The 25386-nt window shown below is 47.2% G+C and overlaps 1 protein-coding gene across 1 annotated transcript; it reads right to left on the bottom strand.

Moving 5' to 3' along the window:
* Nucleotides 1-2053: 2053 nt before the first annotated feature.
* LOC111144960 (eukaryotic translation initiation factor 4E binding protein 2) lies at nt 2054-24680 on the bottom strand. The gene is made up of 3 exons (XM_022499593.1): nt 24498-24680; nt 9401-9586; nt 2054-8439 (listed from the first exon to the last, which is right to left on the bottom strand). Exons 1-3 carry the CDS (start codon nt 24640-24642, stop codon nt 8408-8410), a joined length of 363 nt encoding a protein of 120 aa, XP_022355301.1. The 5' UTR covers nt 24643-24680; the 3' UTR covers nt 2054-8407.
* Nucleotides 24681-25386: the final 706 nt, after the last annotated feature.

Genomic DNA, 25386 nt, shown 5'->3' with positions numbered 1-25386 from the left:
ATCCTGACGTGAGATGTGACTGGACTCGTAGTGACAGTTGAATCAAGTTAGCAATCCCGGCCTAGGCCAGGGTTGGAGAGGCTAGAGCCAGGTCTGGGCTTGAGAAACCTCAGTGCCCTGATTCGGCGACCAAGCCATTCCGGCCTCTGGCCTCCAGCCGCTCCTTTCCTGGGGTGGAAACAGAACTGCCCTCACCAGGATCCCGAATCACAGTGGGATTCTGCCAGCTGACTCCATTCAGAAAAGAGCAGAGCTGGGGAGCCCCTGTGAGGCCGGCTTTTTATCCCACCCAGAGGCCCAGGGCCTGACCACACAGCTAGGAGGCACTGGGTCAAGACCGCAGCTCTGGTCTCGGGAGCCCCAGGACCCTATCCTTGACAGCAGCCGGAGGTTTTTGCTCCCCTACTTTGGGGTCAAGGCCTTTGGAACCGAACATCTGGACCCAATTCCACTACCACACTGAAGTTCTGGCAAGTGAAAATCCCACGCCGGGGCTTTCGAGCGTCTTGCATACTAAACGGGTCCGACACTCCTCTGGCAACGGCCGGGAAAGTGCAAGTTGCTTGCGGCGGCGGCTCCGTGGGAAGGTTTACTGGCTCAAAGCAAACCTCGCAGACAAGGCCCTGCCCCTCGCAGGAGGCAGGCACGAAGGGGCGGAGCTTGCTTCTGCTGAGGCCTGCTGAGCGCCCAGCACTGGGCCTGTCAGCCCAGGGCCTGTTAGCCGTGGGTCGTCCTGCCACCGGGCCAGAGGCCTTTGGAGCCAAGCCTAAGAGTACGGCTTCGAGCCCTGCACTCCGTGTGTGGAGGAAATACCGCCCAGAGGCCTGCCCTAACCTGGGGGCCACACGGGGCTCTCAGAATGGTTACTTCAACGTGCTCTCAAGGCAAAGGTCTCCTGTACTCAGAGCCGTGCCAGGCCAGTAGCTGAGTGGGGACAAGTGGATGCCTTACTGTCCCGGGCTGGAGCAGGAGGTGGGCCTGGTGGCACATATGAGTGAAGAAAGAGAGAGATTGAAAGGAGAGAAGTGGAAATGTGGGCTGCACGGGAGTCGGTTGTGACTCCCACTGGGACTGTTTGCCGCCATCTTGTCTCCCCTTCTCCCCTCATCCTAAGTCGCCTTGGAAGGTGGCATCCCACCTACCTTGACGTAGGAGAAAGGCCATATGAAGTGCTAGTGGGAGGGTTTGGCCCCGTCTTCCCCCAGATTCCTTCCAGAGGTCCCAGGCTGGGTGGTTGGCTGCAGCCCACAAGCCAGCTCCACGCCTGAAGTTGCTCACTCCCGAGGGACAGGAGGCCCAGCTGGCCGACCTCGGGTCACCCCACCAACTGGGCTGTGCTCCAGCCCTTTCCCGAACACTTCCTGTGCCCGGCCCGAGGCTGAACGCCTTCCACGAGTCTCACAGCCACCTAGGAGCGGGTAGCTCTTAACCTTGGCCTACCTGAGCGAATCCTGGCAGGAGGAAGGCCTCCGAGCAGCTTGGCTGGGCTTCAAGTCTGGCTCACTCCGAAACCTCAGAACCAAACTTCGCCACTGTCCGATCAGGAAAACATTTCCTCGGGTCCACTTTGACTCGGCGGACCTCTGTTCACCTCTCCGACAAGACAGAATTCTCGCTCCCGGTGTTAATATGTGAGACTCACTGGATTAATAATAGCAAAGAATTGGATGCCCCCGCAGTACAGCCTAGTTTAGGACCTCGGAGGGGATGCGTGTCTGCAGGTGCCCCTGGAGACACAGGCTGCCCTTGTGGGGAAAAGGGGAAGCCGCTGTCTGGGCCTCTGTGACACTGGTCCACACCAGGGGCCTTCCTGGCATGTCCGGCCTCCCGCATGCACCCATTCACCACCAGGCTTGAGGGAAGGGACAGAGCATCTCGCCACATCTCTGGGCTGGCCGGACAATGTCTGTGCTCCGCCAAGGTTGAGAACCGCCCCACGAGACGGCTGACCACCCCTGCCCCTGCCCATCTACCTCACCAGTAGAGATCACCCCAGCCCCCCATGTGAAATCAACAGGGTTTCACCCAAAATTTAAGACAATCAAAACACAAGTTGATATTCAAGATCTTTATTGATTTAACTGTAACAGCAACCATTGGTGAGAATTTAATTTTTTCCCTAATTTCCAAACACCTGCTGGTTTAGGACAGTTACAAAAACCAAAACCAAAACCAAAACCAACAAGAGTGATCACAGGCTCACAGAGGACTGCCTCGAGACCACATGGCGTCCTCTGCTCCCCATCCAGGACGGTGAAATGGACGGGACAGATGGGGGACAACCACGTCAAAGGGCATGAAGGGAAGACCAAGAAGTACTGGCAGTCTCCACTTTTCCATTCAGTGGTTGGAACTGGGCCACTGGTGGCACCAAGACAGGAAAGGGCATTTGTTTTATACAGAAAATATCTTATTAAAGATGCTTAAAATGGACCCCTGGATATGTGAGTGTCCTCAGGGCTTTCCAAGATGCCTCCTTTGAGGCTTGCCCCTGGGGTACCCAGGTGGGAAGAGGCGGGTTGTGTTCAGGGGAGGGAAAGGCACTGGCTCATAGTACTCAGTGATCTGGACCCGGCCACCAGGAGCAAGATGGCTTACTCGGAGCACCGGTCCTTAGCTCATGTTCCTCCCCAACCCTCCTGGTTTCAAGTAAAAATTACCCTTGGCCTGGACTTGGTTTTTTGTTTGTTTTTAAAGATTAAGAAGGAGAGGAAGGGGCTACACCAGGGGCAAGATTGGCTGTTCTGTGCTATATTCATTGAACTGAGTTAGAAGTGTCCAGGAATTTGGGGGGTAAGCACCAGCAAGAGCCCCCTCTGGAAATTTCGGCACGGCCACATGATGATCAAACACTGCGACATCTGTCAGTGCCCCACTCTTACAAAGGTGGCAAAGAATTTAATACCCCAGGAAATGCGTTTCATTTCCCCCTGGCCATCCACACTGCATGGCCGGGGGGCCAGGGCTGCAGACAGAGGTTAAGCGAAGAGAAACCACAGGCCCTCTGAACAGGAACTTGAGACCTCTTCAACCTAGTTTTGCCACAAGGTATTCATTTCTAGGTCCAGCCCAGAGAAAGAGATTTAAATTCCAGGGGTGGGAAAGGTGACATGAATGAATGCTTGAAAAAAATCAGTTTGCATCCCTCTCCTTCAAGCCTTTCCTAAGAAATTCCTGAGCTAGCCTCAAGGAAACCTCAGTGCTAAACTGGAAAATCCTTACTAGAACAGGAAATGCCCCTGGGGTGGAAGCATTCAAAAGAATTGTGACCCGGTTGCTTCAAGATCTGATTTCATCCTTTATTAAAAGCTGAGGTAAGGACACGGGGATGGGGGTGTATGGTTAACCACACCCCTTTCAAAGTCCGGACAGAAAACTGCCCTGCCAAAGAAACCATGCTTCTTTAAAATGATTACCCGTGCCCAGATGCCATGGGTGGGTAAGTGATTGGGTTTCGCAGATTGATACACAGCTGCTATTCTAAGTCTAGAGACATGCCGAGACAGGCAAGCTCTGGCCCAGATGCAGAGGCAGCAGACTGACCACCTCTCTGCAGGAGAACTCCAAGGGCCCAGGGCCCTGGCTTCAAGCAGCCAAGATGCTTGACACGCCATCGAATATCCAAGAAGCAGAGAATGAATAAAAAGTCCGTTTCTGGGATCTTGCTCCAGCACTACCAGCTGCCTTGACCGCACGCAGGCACACAGCGTGTGCGGCTGAACAAAAGGCTCTGGGGTGAAACCCGCACAGGCAGCAGGCTGTGTGCTACTGCAGACGTCTGAACCCAAGAGGTCAGATGGTCCCAAAAAGCTGGGAGCACAAACAACAACAAAAAACAAAAGACCCATCTATTTTGACTCTGCCTCAAAATCAGAAGGAAAAAGGCAATTCATGGGAAAGTGGTGTGAAGGAGTCCATACTTGTGGAGGGAAGTGCCTTGTTCTCCAGGCTGCCTCAGCAGCAATGCTTCTTGGTCAAGTTCACGCTTAACCAAGCAGTGCTACAGAGAAGAAAACACTGGGAAGAGGCAGAGCATAAAGCTAGACAGGACTATGTGTCTGGAAGCGATCTCAAGTCTCTAAAACATGGTTCAGCACGGGCGCCAGACACCCGGCAGACGTTCCCTAAAACTTAGTGTTCAACTGACTGGGGTCATCTAGGTTTCTTTCACGGGTGAAGCGCGGACCAGTTCTCTTTAAGAACACGTATCCGTCAGGAAGCCCAGGCCGAGGTGGGCACCCAGTTAAGACACACACCGGATTTAGAGGCACGATGAAGCACCAGCAGACATTTCTAATTCCCAGATGTTCCCTACTGAATTGCATTGGTGGCTTCCCGGGGGAGAGAGCCGACCGGAACGTGCTTCGGCTGGTATAGCTGCAGAGAGCAGGTGCCAACCTCGACTCGGCCAGGGGCATGGCACAGCTGCAATCGACTTCCCTCTGAATCTCAACCGTGAAGCTTTTATTCGGCCGCTAACCCAACACCTCCTTCACATACCCTCCTTCGGTTTAACAACCCTGACTCCAATGGAGTCTGCTTTCGTGGCTCAGTTAGGAGGATCCAGTTCCCTTTGTCGGTTCCTGGCCCAGGGAGAGGCAAAGATGGGGGTGCTGGCCCAAGGCGTCCTTGCCCTGCCGGCAGCCAGGCAAATGTAGAGCTCTTTTCATTCTCTTGGGAATCATCATTTCTTGCCACCGCTCTCCAAACCTGCAGGTGGCTTTGGGGAAACAAGAGAGCGTCTGTCTTCTATTCAGTTTGGACATGGCAGTAGCAAGCTATCTCTCTGTGGTATCTAGTTTTACCTTCCCCCCGCTGGACTGACTTAAAACCCCGTTGGTTTTAAGATAGAGCCCCCACGTTCTCAGATACTGCACCACTGTCGGCCAGGCATAGGAGCTTGCTTCTAAGGGCCACAGGACTGTCATGAAAGGCACTGCAGACTCCTCCTTGCCCTTCTCCCTGGGGCCCCCTGCTCAGGGGTAGCCAGCTGCTCTGGTGCGAGGACCCTCATGCTGCTCTACACAGGGACCCGTACGGAGAGATCGAAGTCATCCTCCTTTGTGGCCCCAAGAGCCACAAAGAACACGCGCAGAAGGGGATTCTCCAGCCCCAGTGAGATGACTGCAAACCCTGCCAACATCTGGGCGGCCACTTCCGGTGACCCTGTGCCAGAGCCATCATGCTAAGCTGCTTCCCATTTCTAACCTCCAGAAGCTGACAGAAAACGTTTGCCTTTCGAGATTTAAAGTTTGGGGGTAATCTGTTACACAGCAATAGAAAACAAATACAGGCGAACGACAACCTCTCGGCTTGACAGCCCAATACCAAGAAGCCAGCTGCAAGACAGTGTGCTCTGGAGAACTTTAGCTATTTAAACAGAATACAAAGACGTGGTGATCTCACCAAACTACATTGTAAAGACAGACCAAGACAATGCATGACTCCTGCTTGAATTTGGAGGAACGAGGTCATTTCTCACTGCGATGGACTGTCCTCAGGGGTACAGAAACATAGTCTCGTCATAAAAAGAACAAATGATCACTAAGATTTTAAGAACCATCTCACTCAGATGGTCCCCAAAGGGTTCTCCTTCCCCAAGAGAAAGCCAGAAGAGATTACTCATTCTTCTGGATCTGGCTTGCCCTGAAAAAAAAAAAATCACTCCATGAGGCCTGGTACCAAGGTGTCGTCTGTTACAAGTTCATCTGCTGCCTTGTGAAACTATCTTTAAAATGCAGATTTGTGGAGGTCCAAGTATGTCCCACAGCAGTGGCCCCCAGGAAAGGACACCAACCAGTAAGGAGGTCCTCACAGAAAAGGCTGAAGGAGTGGGCCGCTGCTCTACATACAGCTGACATTCCCTCAAAAACTAGAAAGATGGCCTCCGATTAGGGAGCCATGTGCAGAAATTCCCCAAGATGGCAGAAAAGGGGGAAACGACGCCTTGACATTACCGAAGCTGGCATGTTTCAAATCCACTCCCTGCTGCTCAGCGAGGCCGCCAGATTTTCATGTGTAGCAAGCAAGATCGAGAAGGAGCGCTTTTCTGCTCACTGCCTGACTAGCTGGAGTTGGAGCTGGGTTCCGTGGAATGCCAAAGCCAGCTATGAAGGACAAGAAGCTTCATTCCCAAAGAATCGAGCTCCCAGCGGACTATGGGTTCCTGAGCAAGCTTCTCACGCAAATGACAGTGCAACTGAAGGTTTGCCGAGAGTATGGAAAGTGAAATTTGGGAGTTTAATTACAATCAGAATAGGGATACATGAAACCAACAAGAAAATACTTTTTTTGATCATCAATTTTTGAGATTGAAAACATCCCCCAAATTTTGGAGATCCAGCTTATTCCTGAGAAACATCAACCATCACAAAAGGGTCACTCTGAACTACTCACATTTTGTAGTAGAAAACAGAACAAAGTTCCCTGGACAGCCTTCCTTTCTTCTGTCTAAAAGGTGTTCAGAAACAGGGTCTTTTCATAGTTCAAACGAAAAACAAACAGCTCGCTTTCTTAGTCGGTTGGCCTGTTACTATCACCCTGGGATGTGGTCTCTCAATGAGAGGGTTCAGGGCACCGAATGCAACCAGAAATTCCCAGAACACCAGCGGCTACTTTACTTGTCGTTCCAGGAGGACAGAGGTGTTAGTCTTTCTATGGGGGTGGGGCGGGGGTGGGGGGTGTCACTCTCCCGGGATTACTGTACCAGTCAACGGTTGGGAGGGTCGTGGTGGGGACATGAAAAAGCAAAGGGGAGGGGGAAAGAACGAGGTTCTGGTGAACAAGCCACGGCAAGGCAGAATGGTCCAGTATGACACACCACCCGCTACAAACTGCAAACATGCACACCCAAAACTAGAGGGAGAAGCAAAGAGCTCGTCAGGGACTCGGGGGGGGACAAAGGATGGTGACGTGGAACAGCAGACTCGCCCGTGGACATTTCTCACCTTCCTAATACCGAAGATGTGTAATTAAAAAGTTGCTGCTCAAAATCGTATTGAAAACATATCTAAAAATAGGTCTGTAGTCATCTTAAAAATAAAAGATCACTCCTCAGATAAGAGGAGTGAGATATTATCAGATACCAACGCTTGAGGTATCTTTGATGTGTACTTGAAAAATGGCCTGGCAGAGAGAGAGGTGGGAGGGAGGGACAGACGGAGGGAGGGAGAGGAGAGGGACAACTCTGAGTACGACGGGGAAGGCAAGAGAATGGGGAGAACCCACTTTCGAGCCGGTGCTTCTCCATCCCAGCAGTCTCGGCAGGTCCACAAAGGAAAAAAGTTTGGCTCTCTTCCAAGAGCATTCTGAAAGTCATCTTTTAAACTCAAAATATAAGACCCTGCGGTCAGAGACAGCGAGTATCTCGAAGCTCAGGGGACGAGGAAGCAAGGACTGCTGAGGCCGAGTACCCACCCGGTTCAGCACGCTCCCCAGGTCATTCTGCAGGATCACCCAGCAGACCGCTATGACCAGGCCTCCCTCCCCCAAAGCGCCCGTCGCTTGGACAGGCCCGTTGCAGGAGCGGCAGAATCACCCGGGGGGCTCAGATACAATGGGACAGCAGGCAGTGGGACGCTAGCAGGGAGGGAGGAGAGGAGAGCCCCGCTGCTTCCCGAGGACTCCCCGCTCAGGTGGGGCCCACACTTTTCTGCACAGATGTGCTAAGTGAAGGACTGGGAAGCGGCACTCGAACATTAAAGACAGAAGACATTCGTGCCGGAGGAAGGAGGGGGAGCGGGCCGAAGCGGGTCTCAGAAAGCGTGGCAGGGTGATGCCAGCAGAGCTGTACAAACCACACTCTGACCCAAAGGACAAATGTCTCAAGGGACGAGGAGAGTGGCTCTCGCCATTCTCACCCCCTCTGACGGCTGTGAAGACCTGAGACCCAGACTCCTGCAGCTCTGAACCACAGCGGGGAGACAGGGAGGGCAGGCGGGGGTCAGGACGTGGACAGTGCCGAACCCACCATACCCGTGTCACTTCCCCAGACTTCCCAGCCAAGCAATTGTGGGCAGGCTGATATTTGATTTGGGATTTTAAAAAATGGGGGGTGGGGTGGAGGGAGTGCGGGGAGGCTAGGTTTTTCTCAACTGTCTTTCTCAAATGACTACGGAAGCCAGAGTTTAACTGTTTTCCTCTGTGGGCTGCTTAGGTCTACGGAAATATGCTAAGGACCTTGGATGGAATCTGTGTAACTGGGAAGGGGGACAGGAAAGAGGGAGAGGAAACGGTCAGATGAAGCTCATCTGCGCATCATTTGGCACCCAGAGCAAGGAAGAGGGGGACTTGGGGGCTGCGATGGGACTGCTGGCTGCCCCTTCTGTCCGTTCGTTGTTGATCTGATGGGCCCAATCCAGTGCGCCCGGCCTCGGCGCTGCTGCTCTCCTGCCGCTCCTGCAGGCGGTCAGATGTCCATCTCGAACTGAGCATCATCCCCTAGGAAGAATCAAGACACAGTTTGGAACAAAAGGCAAGGCCAAGCAGCTCTGTCATTCTTCCGCTGGAGGGTCAAAAACGGATCCAAACTCTCCCGTTCTCTGCTGCCTTAGAACAATTATGTGTTTGCTTTGATTCGTCTTTTTAACGTGGAAAAAAGAATGGCACTCAACCCGCAAGGAATAGGATCTGGGAAAGAAGATCCAAGTGAAAACCCGCCCAGCATCCCTCTGGCTGCAGGCGACCCCACTGGGAGCTCCTTGCATCTATCATGCTGGCAAACCCTTCTGGAGGCTCCGAACTTCAGCCCTGCTCTCAATCAACACTTTGTCCATGCAAAGCTCATTTGGAATTTGAGAAGGCAGAATGCTGGCTCCCGCACAGAGGTCGGGGGGTACGACCCGAGGCATACCTCGGGAGCCAGCCACTTCCACCTCCCTCTTCTGCTTCCACGGAAACAGAGTGGCTCATTACTCAGTGTGTGACAGAGAGAGAGAGAGAGAGAGAGAGAGAGAGAGAGTGTGTGTGTATCATAGGCAGTCCTAGAAAATGGGGAAACAAACCCTATTTCCCCCTGCACCACAAAAAGGACATTCTTCTTGTAAGAAAGAGGTCTATTTCTGAAGGGCAATGGAAATGAGGCCTGTTCAGTTCTGTTCTGTGTGTTACTCCCAGTTCAGTACAGCCCAGGCTGGAAAGGACTTGAGGGCTGGTTCAAGGACTAATCTAAGAATTTCCTATGCCCTGAGTTTGGACTTCTCCCTATTCCCCGATTAGATTCACCTAAGATTTAGAACCTAGGGTTTCCAGAACATTTCAGTAAACCTTGGTGATGGGAGCTGCCGGGAATCTTAGAGACCTATACATGAATGTTGGTTATAACTGAGGAATCAATTTTCAACCTGTAGCCGACTGACACTGGAATTCCCAGGGCTACCCACTCGGCCCCCCAAACACTTACCAACTGCATGCTTCCTGTCATGATTGTTCAAGTTATTCAAATTGTTTACTTCTACTTTGGAGTCTTCGATTAAGGTGCCAGGGCTGGTGACCCCTGGGATATTGGGCAGATGGCAGGGCGGGGTCTGAGCCATGGGAGAATTGCGACGATCCAACAGAAACTTTCGATCATAAATGATTCGGGTTCCTGGAAAACAGGGTTCAAGAGTCTGAAACAAATTAAGGGGCTTTCAACCTACAATTATTACCCAGGAATTTATTTTAAATTCCATCAAAACCTAACCCTTGAGGGTTCACAGTCCAAAAAAAAAGGGTAAGTTCTACCCTTCCCGCTTGGGACCAGGCCCCTCTGCTGGAGGAGTGCCTTTTCCTCCTCTTCTATTCCAGCTTTAAGGCTCAGCCCCAACATCACTTCCTTTACAGAACACCTTAAAAAAAAATTCTTTCCCCCGTCCTACTCCATACACATCGCCTATTCTAGGTCACCTGTTTCATCGCTTTGCTTCTCTAAAGCCTGTGACTTCCTTATGCCACAACTATGTCTCAGTTCTATGTGACCTTGGTTCTACCATTTAGAAAGTTTATTATTTTTTTAAGATTTTATTTATTTATTTGACAGTGAGAGACAGAGAACACAAGCAGGGGGAGTGGGAGAAGGAGAAGCAGGCTTCCCGCTGAGCAGGGAGCCGGGTGCCCAGGACCCTGGGATCATGATCTGAGCCAAAGGCAGAAGCTTAACAACTGAGCCACCTAGGCGCCCCCATTTAGAAAGTTTATTTATTTATTTATTTATTTTTAAGATTTTATTTAGCGTTAGAGAAGAGTACAAGCAGGGCAGAGGAGCAGAGGGAGAGGGAGAAGCAGAGCCGGATGTGGGGCTCCATCCTGGGACTCCAGGACCATGACTTGAGCCGAAAGCAGATGCCAACCGACTGAACCACTCAGGCGCTCCTAGAAAGTCTTAAGTAAAGTAATAAACACGTGAAAAAAAGGCACCAATACATTAGATTGCTGCCTTTAAGTTGAAGGCTTTCCAAAGGCACTGAGACAAACATCCTTCCCAGACAGAGCTGTGGTAGAAGCTGGACCCTTCTCTATTTTATGAAACAATCTGCATGCCAGTAAGTGCTACCAGAGTGTTTTACAACAATCCTTCTGAAGAGGGCATCTGACCTAATGAATAGTTAAGAAGACCTACTACTGCTGCCCCTTCTGTTGTCCCAAAGTGACTTAATGGAGCTCACCAAGCAAACCAGTGTCCACACCAGAACGGAGCTCCTGGTGTGCGGACTCCCAGCGCAGGCCTCTCCGCACTCTGTCTCCGTGCCCGGGACGTCCGGAGTGGGAGCACAGTGTCGGAAGTGAAAGAGTCGGAGGGTAACCACCACTTACACACAAACACCAGGGTGAGCAGCACATGGGCCACCCCGCTGGCCCCCAAGCGCTGTTTCTCAAGAGGGACACAGCAGGATGGCCACAACCTTACTGCCCCCTTGGGAGGGCGACAGACACTGGTAGAGGTGGCTTCTGTTTTTCGATTTCTAAGTCTGCCAAGGCTTGAGTGCTTAGGTGTTTTAGAAACTAGGTAATCCGTTCATTTTTGCCCACAGAACAGAAATAACGCAGTTTTAAAAAATTACACGAGCAGGCAGGTCCTATAATCTAAGTTCATTTCAGAATAATAAAGGGGGCCTCGCTGGTAGTAAAAGGAGATGCTGGAGAGGATCATCTCTGAAGGACAGCATGGCACAAACCAGGTCAACAGCTCTAATCCCTGATGCCCGCCGGCTCTTTCATTCCAAAGCCTAACCGAGATAGGGAAAGGCTGAAAACTTCAGAGAGGGAGTCTCTGAGTCCTAGAGTGGGCTACAATTAGCTTCCTATATTTACTATTAGAATAACTGAGAGGCAAAGGCCCACAGCCCATTTACGATAGGACTCACACCGTAAACCTAACCTTAGCAAAGCACCTGGCATGCCTCCCTCCAACCCCTGGAGAACACCTGAAAAAGCTGGAAATCATTCCTCCCCAGCTGAAAGAAGACACAAGTCTTAGGTCCTGTGTCCAATATAATTTTAGGACAAGCAAAGTAAAAAAAAATCTACCTTCACCCTCTTTGCTTTGAAAAATAAGAACTACAGTAACAACTTAAAAAGGCATCTGGAAATGAGGAGGAGTGAGTCATTTTGGATAGCAGAAAACAGTTCAACTTTCCAAAAGTGAATAACGTGAATTATTTTGGGTGGAAATTTTTCTTGTACAGATTTTTACCACTTTCAACAGGAAACAACCGGACCCTTGCTTGATGAACTGGGGTCACTATTCTGAAGATCACTTCATAAACTGTGCTGTGGCCTACCGACTATGGGAGCCTACATTATTTTCCCTCCACTGCACAGAATTTGAACAGCCAGCACATACCCCTTTCCTCATTGTTTCCTCCCTCATCGTTAGGCTTAAGAACTCCCCTCTTTTTCCAAGTTTCAGTCAGCTCAGGCTGCCATAGCAAAATACCACAGCTTCAACAGAAATCGATTTTCTCAGTTCTCAAGAAGCCCAAGACCGAGATGCCAGCATGGTCTGTTTCCGCCGAAAGTTCTCTTCTGCGTGTACAGCCACCACATTTTCAATGTGGCCTTAGGTGGGGCAGGGTCGGGGGTGAGCTCCCTGGTGCCTCTTCTTCTAGGGGCACGAACCCATCATGAGGGCCTCATGACCTCATCTAAACCTAATTATATCCCAAGACCCCAGCTGCAAAGATCATCACATTGGGGGTCAGGGCTCCAACTTATGAACTTGGGGAAAGGTGGGGGGGGCACACAATTCACCCGTCCTAACCTGATGCTTCTATCCTTGTAGGGACTTTGCAATCAGCGGTACCCTTATTAGGACACTATGTAAAATGAAGAGCAAATGGGCTGAGGGGCCTGATGGCTTTCCAGTGAATAAAGGGAAGGAGCTTTCGTGGATGGGCTTTGCATATTTGCTGTGTTACCTCCAGTTCTGTTCGTCACTAGGTTTCAAGAGTGAAGTTTCACTGTCAGATGTTCTTAAACTAACAATCAGCTTGCAAGTCAGAACAAGATTATTCTTACTTCTGCAGTATGCCAAGCCTGGAACTCTGGGGAGGAGACAGTGAAAAACACAACACAGGGTAAAAGCAAGCTTTCTATTTCTAAATTATATATTAGCAATAGCATATGCATTAAAGAACTGTAATTGGACCAACCAGGAAATAAGCAGTAGAGAGTCTACCTAAATGTGTGAGGTCTAAAGGAAATTTTGGAGAACTTCTGTGACTTTGCAGAGGTGATAAAATCCATTTTTTACAGCTTTATTGAGATGTAATTCACATATAGTTCAAAGTGAGTAATTTAGTAGTTTTTAGTAGATTCACAGAATTGTGCAACCATCACCACGATCAAGTTCAGAACATGGCAACCATCCTCCAAAAGATAACCCACACACATTGAGCAGTCCCTCTCCAACCCTGAAGCCCCAGAAAACCACTGTTTTCTGTCTCTACAGATTTGCCTATTCTGGACATTTCATATAAATGGAATCATACGATATGTGATCTTTTGTGACTGGCTTCTTACACTTGCATATGTTTTCAAGGTTAGTCTATTTTTAGCATCTTTCAGTGCTTTCCTTCTTTCTATTGTCAAATATTCCATTACATGTATATGTCACATTTTATCAGGTAACCAGTTGATGGGCATCTGGGTTATTTCCACTCAGTAATGCTGCTATAAACATTCATGTACCTGTCTTTGTGTGGACATATGTTTTCATTTCTCTTGGGTAAGAGCAGAATTGCTAGATTGTATGATTAACTCTGTGTTTAATCTTCTGAGCAACCACCAGACTGTTTTCTAAGGTGGCCGCACCATTTTACATTCCCACCAGCAGTATGTGAGGGTTCCAATGTATACACATGGCAGCCGACACTTTCTATGTTTTTTTATTGTAGCTATCTTATGAGTGTGAAGTGGTATCTCACTGTGGTTTGATTTTTAAGTTTTTATTTAAATTCCAGCTAACACAAAGTGTAGTATTAGTCTCAGGTGTACAATATAGTGAGTCAACACTTCTATACAACACCTGGTGCTTATCACAACAGGTGTACTTCTTAATCCCCATGACCTATTTCACCCCTCCCCCCACCCACCTCCCCTCTGGTAACCATCAGTTTGTTCTCTATAGTTAAGAGTCTGTTTTCTCGGTTTGCCTCTCTTCTTTTTTCCTCTGTGCTCATTTGTTTTGTTTCTTAAATTTCACTGTGGTTTGATTTTAATCTGCATTTCCCTGATGGGTAATGGTGTTGGAACATCTTTTCATATGCCTATTGGCCATTGCAATGGACATCTTCTTTGGAAAAATGTCTCTTCAGATCCTTTGCCCACTTTTTAGTGGGTTGTCTGTTTACTACTGAGTTTTAAGAGTTCTTTATATTTTTGAATACATGTCCCTTATTCATATATGATTTACAAATATTTTCCCCTATTCTGTGAGGGGGTTTTTTGTATTCTTTGAAGCATAAAAGTTTTTAATTTTGACAAAGCCCAATTTATGTCTTTTTCTTTTGTTGCTTGTGCTTTTGGCACCATATTCAAGAAACTATTTGCTAACCAAGGTCATAAAGATTTGTGCCTATGTTGTTTTCTAAAGATTTTATAGTTTTACGCTCTTACATTTAGGTTTTCGAGCCATGGGACCCAACTTCAGTTTTTGGGTGTGGATATCCGGTTGTACCAGTTTCATTTGTTGGAAAGACTGTTCTTCCCCCATTGACTTGTCTTGGCACCCTTGTCAAAGATCAAGTGGCCATAACTGTATGGGTTTTTTTCTGGACTCTCAATTCTATCTCACTGATCTATGTTTATCCTTACGGCAGTACCAAACTGGCTTGATTTGTAACAATTATTAAAATTGGGCTATTTTAGGTCTCTTAAAATTTCTTATTAACTTTGGGATCGGCTTGTCAACTTATGCAAAGAAGCCAGCTGGGATTTTGATGGGATTGTGTTGACCGTGTAGATCTGGGAAATACAGTCATCTCAACAATGCCATCTTCCAATCCACGCATGGAGAATGCCTTCCATCTATTTAGGTCTTCTTTCAACGTTTTGTAGCTTTCAACGTTTTGTAGCTTCCACAGTGTAAGTGTTGTGCTCCTTTCATTAAATCTATTCCTATATATTTTATTATTTTATGTGATTAGAAATGGAGCTGTTTTCATTTTTGCATTGTCCACTGAAAGTGTATAGAAATACAATCGGTTTTTGTATACCATTCTTGTATCCTGCAACCTTGCTAAACTCAATTAGTTCTAAGAGTTTTTTTGTGGATTCCTAAAGTACATTTGGTTGTGAATGCAAATAAAGCAAATTAATTCAGAAGAGAAGACACTCTGAAGAACCGGAGTCTTAAGGGTCGTCACTAAGGTTCTCAAATATGGCCAGGGAAAATAGGAATACAAAAGGATAGCATTTTAGTTAGGTGTTTGGATTTTAGATACCTGAAAGCTAAAAAAAGTTTCATTGTAGCAGATACAGAGCAAAAATGGGGAATCAGCCTGTCAGCAATTGAGGATATACAGTGTGATTCAAAAGCACCTAACCATTCAAAAAATCAAAACTACTCAAAGAAAAACATTAAGATTCGACTATAAATAAAGTGGCAAGAAAAAAACCCTTTGTTTCCCTTGTTATATACTGTGGTTACCACGAGATTGTGTTTATTCCAAGATAAAAAAAAAAAAAAGTGCTACAATACTCAAGGTCTCTTACACACGTGTATGCAGAGACATCTATTTTTCTAAAGCAAGAACTTCCTGGTAATCCACATTTCATCCAAACAGCCTGCCACACTTGTCAGGCCAATTTCATGTCAACCAATGCAGCCACAAGTAACTAGAAAGGAGTTAATATAAATTCCTGAAGAAGGAAAACAAAAAACCATACAAGAAACCCATGCCTTGAATATAACATATTAAAATGGGCTGCGAGGCGCCTGGATGGCTGTCGGTTAAACATCTGACAGTTTGATTTTGTCTCAGGTCAAGGTTTCAGGGTTGTGAGATGAAGCCCTGAGTGGAACTCTGTGCTCAGCAGTCTGCTTGAGATTCTCTTTCTCCCTCTGCCCCTCCCCTGTGCAAATGCTCTCGAGAAATAAGTAAGTACAAAAAAAAAAAAAAAAAAAAAAAAAAAAAAGACCATTATTTTGATCAATTGACAGAGTGTTTAAAAAAAAAAAGAGTTCTCTATTTCACCTTGACAATGGATGCTTTTCCTTCCAGTGAGTTTTCTATTTCCTTTTCTATGAAAATAATCATGTCCCTTGGTTTTATATTAAAAAGCTAAGAACCAAAATATCATATATGCTATATGCCAGATTTCACTGTTTGTGATCAAAGTATAAAAAGAGCGAGGAAGAATACTTACAGGAGAGTATGTAAATGTTATATGCCCTCCCTGATACTGTCAAAATAATGGGGAAGTTGACCTACCAGGGAATTAGAGCCAGAAGGGATGGTACAATTTTATATAGCAGAGAGCTAAGCTGACAGATTGTGACAGAGATTTTGACTCTATTATTCTACATTTTGAAGAGAGCTATCAGAAGAACCGGTAACACAATTTACAAAAACTGGTAAATGGAGAGGAGCGGAAATGAAAGGGAGAAAGTAATGAAAGTGTTTGAGATAACTCATTTTTCATGATAGGGAATCAATGGTATTATCTAACGTTAACAAGCCAAGAAATTATGGTGCACATGTACATAGAGCACCAGCAGTAACCAATAAAAGCACCAGAAACAGAAACCATTAAAAGTAGTTGTCTACTGGCATTTTACGTGCTTCTGTTTTATTTTTTCCATCTTACCTTTTTTTTTTTTTTTAAGATTTTATTTATTTGTTAGGAGAGAGTAGGAACATGGGCAGGAGAGGGAGAAGCTGATTCCCCACTGAGCAGGGAGCCCGATGTGGGGCTCAATTCCAGGGCACTGGAATCATGACCCGAGCCAAAGGCAGCTACTTAACCGACTGAGCCACCCAGGTGTCCCTTACCATCTTATTTTTTAAATGTGCATATATTACTTCATTCTACGTGTTTGGATTTCAGAACAAATAAGAACTTTAAAATTTTTTAACATTAGATATTTATAAATTTTCTTCATGCCTTAATGACCAGATAGATAGAAAGATAAATCTAATACCTTGACCCTATTGCTTTCTAGATGCTGACACCACCAGGAAATCATGAGAGTACAACAGAATTCCTTTGGTGAATGGAAGAAGGGGAAAAAAAGCTCCTACCCTTTGATGAAAACACTAGTAATTTTCAAAACGGCAAGGAACAAGAAGACCAATATAAGAGGCCCAAAATTATACTTACCAAGATGGTTAGGTACATAAACAAGGTCATTCAAGACTAAGGGTCTCTTTCTAGACCAAGTAGCTTGGTTTAAATAATTAATCCAGAGATTATGCTATATACATTCAAGAAATTTTATTAACTTCAAATTAAACCACCTAGAGAAAGCCCACTGTCATGTGGTTAACTAAACAGGGTAGTCATATATACTTTCACAGGGTCCCCAGCATAAAGTTCTGTGTAACTATGGCCGCCTCCTATACAGAATTAAGCATCCGCTCATGCAAAATGACAGCTCAGAGCAAGAAACTTCAAGTAACTTGCCCAGACTGCACAGCTTGATTGAGTAAGCTGGTGACAAAAATCTTCCAAAGGCTAAGATGGACCTACATCCCCACACAAGTGTGCAAGGAGAAAGGCAGAGTGTGGAATTAAATAGGGCTTCCCTCAGTGGACTCTCTCTCCATCCAAGAGAAAATCCTTCTCAGCAAACCCTCGCACACTTTCCTCTACATCTCATTTGGCCGGAACTGGGTCAGATGCACACCAGACCAGACGCTGCGGGAAGCCATGACTGGTAGGCATAGTGCATATCCTGGGGCTTGCAACACTGCCACTTAAAAGAAATGACTGCTTTTTGTTTTGTTTTGAAATGTCTGCTTAAACATCTATGCTTCGTGGAGACTCTGGATGAAAAGCAGATTCATAAAAAGCCCTATGCCGATAACCCCGAGGAAACTAAAAGCTGCCTAAGCCAGCCCCCTCCATTCAGTGTGTGCGACAATCAAATCCCTGAAGTGCTAATAAAATCAAGAAGGACAATTTTTTACATCAACGGGACGTATGACTGGAGGCTCAGGATCCTCTAACTTAGTATGAGCAAAGTACCAGGGCAAATGGGAGACGTCTAAGGTTTGTGAAAAGCCAATCCTACTCTCTTTTGTTTAACTTCAAGTTTCAGTAAGCGGAAGCAATGATCTCCAAGATACTGTCCAAGGATGGCTCCTGGTGCAGCCACTTGGGACATGGCCGTCACAGAACATACGCCTGGGCTGAAAAGGAAGTTGGTAACGACTGTGTTCCTATTCTGAAGGTCTGGTGTTAGAAGAGGCTTAGAGAACATCTGGCAGAAGCCTGTCATTTTAGACATGAAGAAACTAATATCCAGAGAAGTTAAAAGTATTTATGGAAGGGACACATAGCGCCCCAGGAGTCAGGAGACCAACACAAAGCAGCTAGGGACGCTAGGCAAACCTCGTTCTCCGGGAGTCTCAGCTGCACTGTGAGTTGAAAAGATGATCTTTTTAGGGAGTACCAGGTCCAAAATGGTGTATGAACCACAAACTAATCAATAAATGTCAAAAGATTTTAAGTTTGTCTAGCCTTGACCTTCAGAAAATCTGGGTCAAAATAAAGTACATCAAATATATCCACTTCTTTTTTTTTTTTTTAAAGATTTTATTTATTTATTTGAGTGGGGGAGGGAGGGAGACAGAGGGAGAGGGACAAGCAGACTCCCCGCTGAGCAGGGAGCCAGACACGGCGCTCAATCCCAGGACCCTGAGATCATGACCGCCCCTCCCCCAAAGGCAGATGCTTGACCGACTGAACCACCCAGACACCCCTCAAATATATCCACTTCTACTTGGGCTTGAACATTTATCCCAAAATAGATCATCTCTACAAAAATGCCTTGCTCTGATTCCAGGAAAAAACTGACTGGCTCTGCCAGGTTGCTGACTGTGTCCTGGATCAATTCTTTGGATTAGATTTCACAGACGTGGTTACGCTCTGTCTGTAATACTAATAATTAACGAAGGATCACTGCTACTGGTATGGGGAAAACATTCAGATTCAGACCTGGTTTTCATTTCAACTGTGTTTCTTCCAAATTTCATCCAAATTTCCCTGCTCTTGGGCACTTATTTAAAAAAATAAAAATAATGCCTACCTACTAACATCTCCCACTTTTCACATAAGGAACTTGAAGTCTAACAACAAAGTCTTGATGAGAGGCAAGAGTCTACTGGAGAATCCCTGGTCTAGGTCACTGTTTTTACCTGCTGCCTATTTGCGATTCTAGGAATTTATCTGACCAGAGAATAGTTTCATTTCAACCTAAAACAGCCTGACTCGAACATAAAGTCTCTGGTGGTAACATGGGCTCCTCTGAGGCCCAAATGATTAATTATGCATCTTAACATGAAGAATCACAACCTCTCACACTTTCTGAAAAGTATCTCTTAACACCTAGACAGCAATGGTCTACCTTCACCAGTAAATAGGTGGCAATTTTGCTATAAACAGCAGGCCATTTCTAAAATAATTAGAAGTGAATGAGGCCAGTATTACCTTGATTCTAAAACCAAAGACATCATAAGAAAAATACAGACTAATACCCCTTATGAACAGAGATGCAAAAATCCTCAACCAAATATTAGCACAGCAAATTCAGCAACACACAGAAACAATTACATACCATGACCAAGTGGGATTTCTCCCAAGAATACAAGGCTGGTTCAACATCCAAAAATCAACTGACATGTATGCCATGTCGACAGGATAAAAAACAAAAATCACACAACCAACTCAGTAAGTGGGGGGGGCGGGGAGCATTTGACAAAATCCAACCCCCTTTCATGATGGAAACACTCAAGAGACTAGGAATAAAAGGGAATTTCCTCAAACTGATAAAGGGTATCTATGAAAAACCCACAGCTAACATCTTACCTAATGGTGAAAGATGAGATATTTTCTTAATACTGAAAACAAGGCAATCTTCACACTATCTTGCCACTTCTGTTCAATACGGTACTTAAAGTTCTAGCCAGAGCAATTAGGCAGGAAAAAATAAAAGGCACTCAGAAAGAACAAGGAGACATACAACTACCACTATTTACGGATGACATGGTCTTGTCTACTAAAAAACCCATGGAACCTACACGGATGGAATTGCCTTCTCCAGTTCATTTGTCCTTGCTTGTTCAAGTTTCTACTTTCTTAAAACACTCAATGACTAGAACAGCTTCTGTTTGTCAGGGCATTCATCCTGAAGATCTGTATGATTATTTACTTAGAAGTAAACTCTCAGGGATTTCTGAGCTTTTGCCTTCAAAGAATGGCCTGAGAACACGTGCAGGGGACCTTTAAAAACTAGCCACTCATGGGATGGACAGTTGCTGCCTGTTAAAACACAGGTTCTAAGGGGCTTTCACAAAATGGAGTTCCACAAGGAACAAATCTGAAAATGGAAGTCTAGGCCTTGCCTATTCAATAAGGTGAATGACTGCAATTCTCAGCTGACTTTTGTTCTATTATAAATGGAGTAACAAAAATCTTTTAAATATTACACTGTTCATCAAAAGACTCGGAAGCCAAGAAAAAGTTCTGCTACTCACAGGCTGTCTTCTCCAACCAGATGTACTAGCTTACACCACATTAACTGCACATTTTTACACACACAATGAAGCCTACAATGCAGCCAAACTATGCAAGACTCCTCCTCTTCTTCTTCTTCTTTTTTTTAAGATTTTATTTATTTATTTGACACACAGAGAGAGATCACAAGTAGGCAAAGCAGCAGGCGGTGGGGGGGGGGGGAAGCAGGCTCCCTGCTGAGCAGAGAGCCTGATGCGGGGCTTGATCCCAGGACCCTGAGATCATGACCTGAGCCAAAGGCAGAGGCTTAACCCACTGAGCCACCCAGGCGCCCCTTCTTTTTTTTTTTTTTTTTTAAAGTAGGCTCCACGCCCAACATGGGGCTTGAACTCACGACTCTGATATTAAGAGTCACATGCTCTACCTACTGAGCCATCCAGGTGCCCCTTTGCAAGACCCCCTCTTATAAAATTGTTAAGACTCCAGTCATAAGTCTGAGTCATTCAAGATTAAGAGTCTCTTCAAGACCAAGTAGCTTGGTTTAAATCACGAATCCAGGGACTATGCTATATACATTCAAGAAATTTTATTAACTTCAAATTAAACCATCCAAGTAAGTACATTTGTTGGTTCAGAAGATTTTGGCCTAGAATAAACGCAACCCAAGGTCATGGAGTTAGAAATTTCACAACAGTCAGAAACTGACCTTCCTTCCCCATATCCACATAGACCTCTATTCATCTCCCAGGGAAGGAACCAGGTCAAAACTTAGAGCACTCCTCACCAATACTCTTATTTTATTATAGGTCACGCCAAGTTTTTTATTTTCCCTTCTTCCTACTTCCTCCTTTATTTCCAGGCCTTTCCAATGGCCGACAGGTAATTCTGACCCAATGAACCAATCCCAGCAACTCTCCAGTTGGCAGAGAGGAGATGTAGCAGCACGAATAAGATTTTAGACCATCACAGTTAGTTCCCCTCTGGTGCTCTTGTTATGGCAACAGCACTTTTCCATAGCTGATGAGGATATTATGCAGCATAAGAAAGGCAGAAAGAAAGGCTAAAAGAGTTCTGTTTCTGCTCATTTCCCAGAACACAACATTCCCAGAAGGAGAAAGTTCAGAACTTAAGAAAGGATTAGGTCCCTTCCAGCTAACCACAGTGTTACAAAAGTGAGGACAACTACAGTAACTTTCCCTTCCATTAAGGCTAGATGTAGCTTCCCAAAGGAAGAACCAAATATCATCCTCACTCCTCCACAGGCAGATAAAACATAAAATCCAAGGGCATTTTTTTTTTTTTGCCTTGAATTTACTCAACAAAAATCTTCCTCCTCCTCAACAATGAAAACAAGTAAGCACTCTTCTAGCAAGCTGAGAAATCCAAAGGTCAGAGCAAGTGTGTTTCCACCCACCTCTCATTTCCTAAACCATGAGAAGGCAGTTTTGAGAAACCTTCCCAAGGGATAGGCTGTAACCTCCGATCCCCAGTAAACAAAGGACTCTCAAAGGAGAAGAAATTCTAAGTTCACTATGTTGTGAATGTCCCTGCCCAGTCTGATCACTTAGGGCATTGAGCACATCAACTGCTATCCTGGAACGCTGCAACATGTGCATGACACTCCAAAAGGTTTCCAGAAGTTAAAGACAGGACATACTAATCCCCTTCCTTCCCACTAAGTAGAGATTTCCAACGCAAGCTTACTGACTATCATTTTTCCAAATGTTTTCACACCTGAAATATATGTTAGCATTGGATTCTATACTGTTGTTGTTCTAGAACAAAAAAATCTCAGTCCCCAGCCCCTTCAATATTTTAAGATCACTGAGCAAGGGCCGCATTTCCTCTTTTGTCTGTGGTTCTCTTTAGTGCAAAGCACTGCACTAGGCCCACAAAACTCACTTAAAATACCTAATCACATTAATTCAGGTACCTGAAGGAGAGACCAAATAGCAAACTATCTTTTCCTGGCTCAATTACACAGTGGCAGAGAGAGGAATGTAACAAGAGAGATGAACAAACCACCACAGAAGGGGAAAAATTTCCAAAGGGGGAAAAATTAAATCAGTAACTACTGTGCATCTAAACAGCACTGAATTAATCGTGATTAAATCCAAGCCCAATAGTACTGTAGCCTACAAACACATTATGTAAGTCTCCGTGTTAAAAATCCAAAGATTACAATCTGCTCTACCCATAAATATAAGTTCAATATCATAGATGAGCTAAGATGACAACTATTTAAATCTGAAACAAAAGACTATGTACAGAAACTATCTGGAGACAGGTTAAGTGATATTCGAGAAAGCAGTAGTGACTGTACGTTGGAAGGAAGGGTAAATGAATCAGTATCACCGGCAGAATCTTTCCAAGCATTTCAGGAACTAATCCAGACTATGAGACAGGTTTCTATCTTTAAAGCAATGCTTAAAGACTATGCCCTTATTTTAAAAGCAAGGTAGCTTGGCTGTTTGAAATACGCCCAAAAGGTACTCCTTCTATGGCTCTTCTGGAAGGGGAATAATGATTAATGTATAGCTAAAAGTTTAGTTCCTTTCCCACATAAGTAATAGCTCAGTGCAGTTGTAAACCATGATATGTTCTCAACAGCTGGCAGCGTGGGCATTTACTGGCCAGTGCCACCGAGAATTCTGCAGAAAGTTACAAACCCCTTCCTATCACCTTGGAAAACAATATCCACTTCTTAAAAGCTGTCAGCTCAAGTTCAGGACAACTGTATCTGGAGCAGATACTGGTCTGCCAAAATCTTTCACCATCAGAAAGCACAATGGCGGCATACTCGGGGGCTGGCCTTGAACAGATCAGGTCCGGAGGGAGGGCTCTCCAGTGAGGCAAGCCACCACACCAAAGCCATCCCACTGTCCTGCAAAGTTAAAGCCTCTTGAAGCCCAGCTATTCAAAAATATCGGTGAACTTCTGCTTGGGTCATTTTAAAGTCTTTCAAGGCAGCCACCCCTCCCCGTCCTGGACGGATTCCTCTGTAGAGTGGCCTGGACCGTTTCATCTGCAGAGCTGTCCCCTCAGTTTTATCCCTTGTTGTTGGCAAGTCTTCCTACTCTGTGGGCCTTGCTGTTGTGCAATCAATTCAAGGATGGCTGAGCCTAACTGCACCGGATTGGTTGTAGTACAAGCTGGTGAGCCCGGCCCACAGGAACGAAGCTAGCCATCTTCTTCGCCAGGGGCTGCCAGCAAAGTTCAACCCTCTAGGGAGAGGCCACCCCAACACCAAAAGAACGTGAAGTTCCCAAGTTAAAATGAAGAACCAACCCCTTCAATAAGGTCCCACAAGATCCCTCCCCAGTCCCCTCCCTCTGGAGAACAGCCCAGTCAGCCGACACACAACCTTTGAGTTCCCTTTCCCCAGACCAACTCAACATGGTTCACCTCCACTCCAGTGTTCTTCCTTGTAAACAGTTCCTGGTCACACTTGGAAAAGCAATGCTCGGGGAAACTCTCCCTGCGCTGCCCCTTCCCCAGAATCGAGAAATCCCACCGATCCGGGTGCCCTTCTTGACAATGGCCCTCCTCATCTATCCCCAAGAGCGTCACCGCCAAAAACCTATCGTTAAAGCTGCCAGCGCTCTACTACCCCCACGTCTTCTCCCTTGGCTATTACTTGAATATTATTTTATCACTCTCTCATTCTCTCCCCTAGCCTGGGCCTGGGGACTCCCCCCGCCCCCGCCCCTCGTGGGGCCTCGTCCAGCAAGTAAACAATGCTGTCAAAGCAGGATAACGCTGGGCGAGGCGTCCAAACTCTGCATTCCAGCCTCCTCCTGCTGTTCTAAAAGCAGCAAAACAAGTCATCGCAGAGTCCCAGCAGCGAATTACTCTGCCCAGCTTCCTTTCTAAAAAGGCCCGGGAGAGAGCTCCAAAGTCAACCATTAATGTGCACAAATGCACGACATGCAAGAGGCAGAGGTAATGCAGAACGAGAGCAAGGCCAAGTGCAAGACGAATTTGCCCAGGAGGCGGGGGTGGGGGGTGGGGGGAGAAAACTGGGTCGAGCGCAGAAAGCTGCCACGAAACGGGAACAAGGGCTTTTCCGCCCCCCCCCAGCGACAGGAGAGCCACGTTCCCCGAGTGGGCGCGCGCTGAAGAGTTGCAGCCAAGAGAGAATGCGAAGTTAAGGTTCCGAAAGCAGCCTCTCGGGGGCTTTGGCGGAGCTGGGGGAGGGGGGCTCTGGCGGAGCTGCACGGGCCGAGGCGGCCTCGCTTGGACACGCCCTAAGTTAAAGGCCCGCGGTGGGAGGCAGACGGGGACGCGGCGGAGGAAACGGGCTACAGGCTCCGGGCCGCTGCGGGGCTGCTGGCGCTCACCTCCCGGCGTGGTGGAGAAGAGCGTCCCCCCGGGCGTGGTGCAATAGTCATGAGGTAGCTGCGCGGCGTCGCTGATGGGCACGGTGCGGGTGGGGATGGCGCGGCTCTGGCTGGGCTGGTGGCCGCTGCCGGCGGACGAGGACATGGCTCTGGGCGCGGGCTCTCGGGCTTTGTCCGGCGGGCGGGCGGGCGGGCGGGCGGCGGCGGCTGGGGGCCCGGGCTGCTGCGGCCGCTCCAGCGAGCGGAAGGGCGGGCGGAAGGGCGGGCGGGGCTGGGCGCGCTCCGCTCGCTCCTCGCTCGTTTCCTCTCGCTCCCTCGTCCCGCTCCGCTCCCGCCGCCGCCCTCTCAGCCGCCGCCGCCGCCGCCGCCCGATCCTCCGGCCTCCGCCAGCAGCCCCACCAGCAGCAGCAGCGGCAGCAGCGGCGACGACGACGACCGGAAGCGGGCGAAGGCGGGAGCCAGAGGGAGTTCGGGGAAGCGGGTCGGCGGAGGTGACGTCGCAGGGGGCGGGGCGAGGCTGGGGGCGGGACCGCGGGCGGGGTGGGACTGAAGCCCAGCGGGCGGGACGCTAGTCTGGGAAGTCTACGCCAAGTGTTTCTGACTCGCGAGAAGGTAGGCGCAGGAAACTTAGGTGGGCTTTTCCTTTTTTTTTTTTTTTCCTGGTTGCCGGTTAGCACCACTTTACTTTAGCCAACTTCTGTTTTCTAGCCATCCAAAAAATGTAATTTTACTTTTACTTGCTCCGTGTTAAGTGTAGGTGATAAATGCTCCATATATTAGAAAAAAAATCAGAGCTGAAAGGTTAAACCACTGTCTCCCAGTTTCCAAATTCTTCTTTCCTGAGGGGTCCACTGGTACCAGCTGTATACTCGTATATCCCTCCAGAAAC

The sequence above is a fragment of the Enhydra lutris genome, unplaced genomic scaffold (assembly GCF_002288905.1).
Source record: "Enhydra lutris kenyoni isolate GAN:26980312 unplaced genomic scaffold, ASM228890v2 scaffoldscaffold12, whole genome shotgun sequence".
Lineage (NCBI taxonomy): Eukaryota > Metazoa > Chordata > Mammalia > Carnivora > Mustelidae > Enhydra > Enhydra lutris.
The sequence above is the reverse complement of the archived record's forward strand: the minus strand, read 5'-3'. Positions and strand labels throughout refer to the sequence as shown.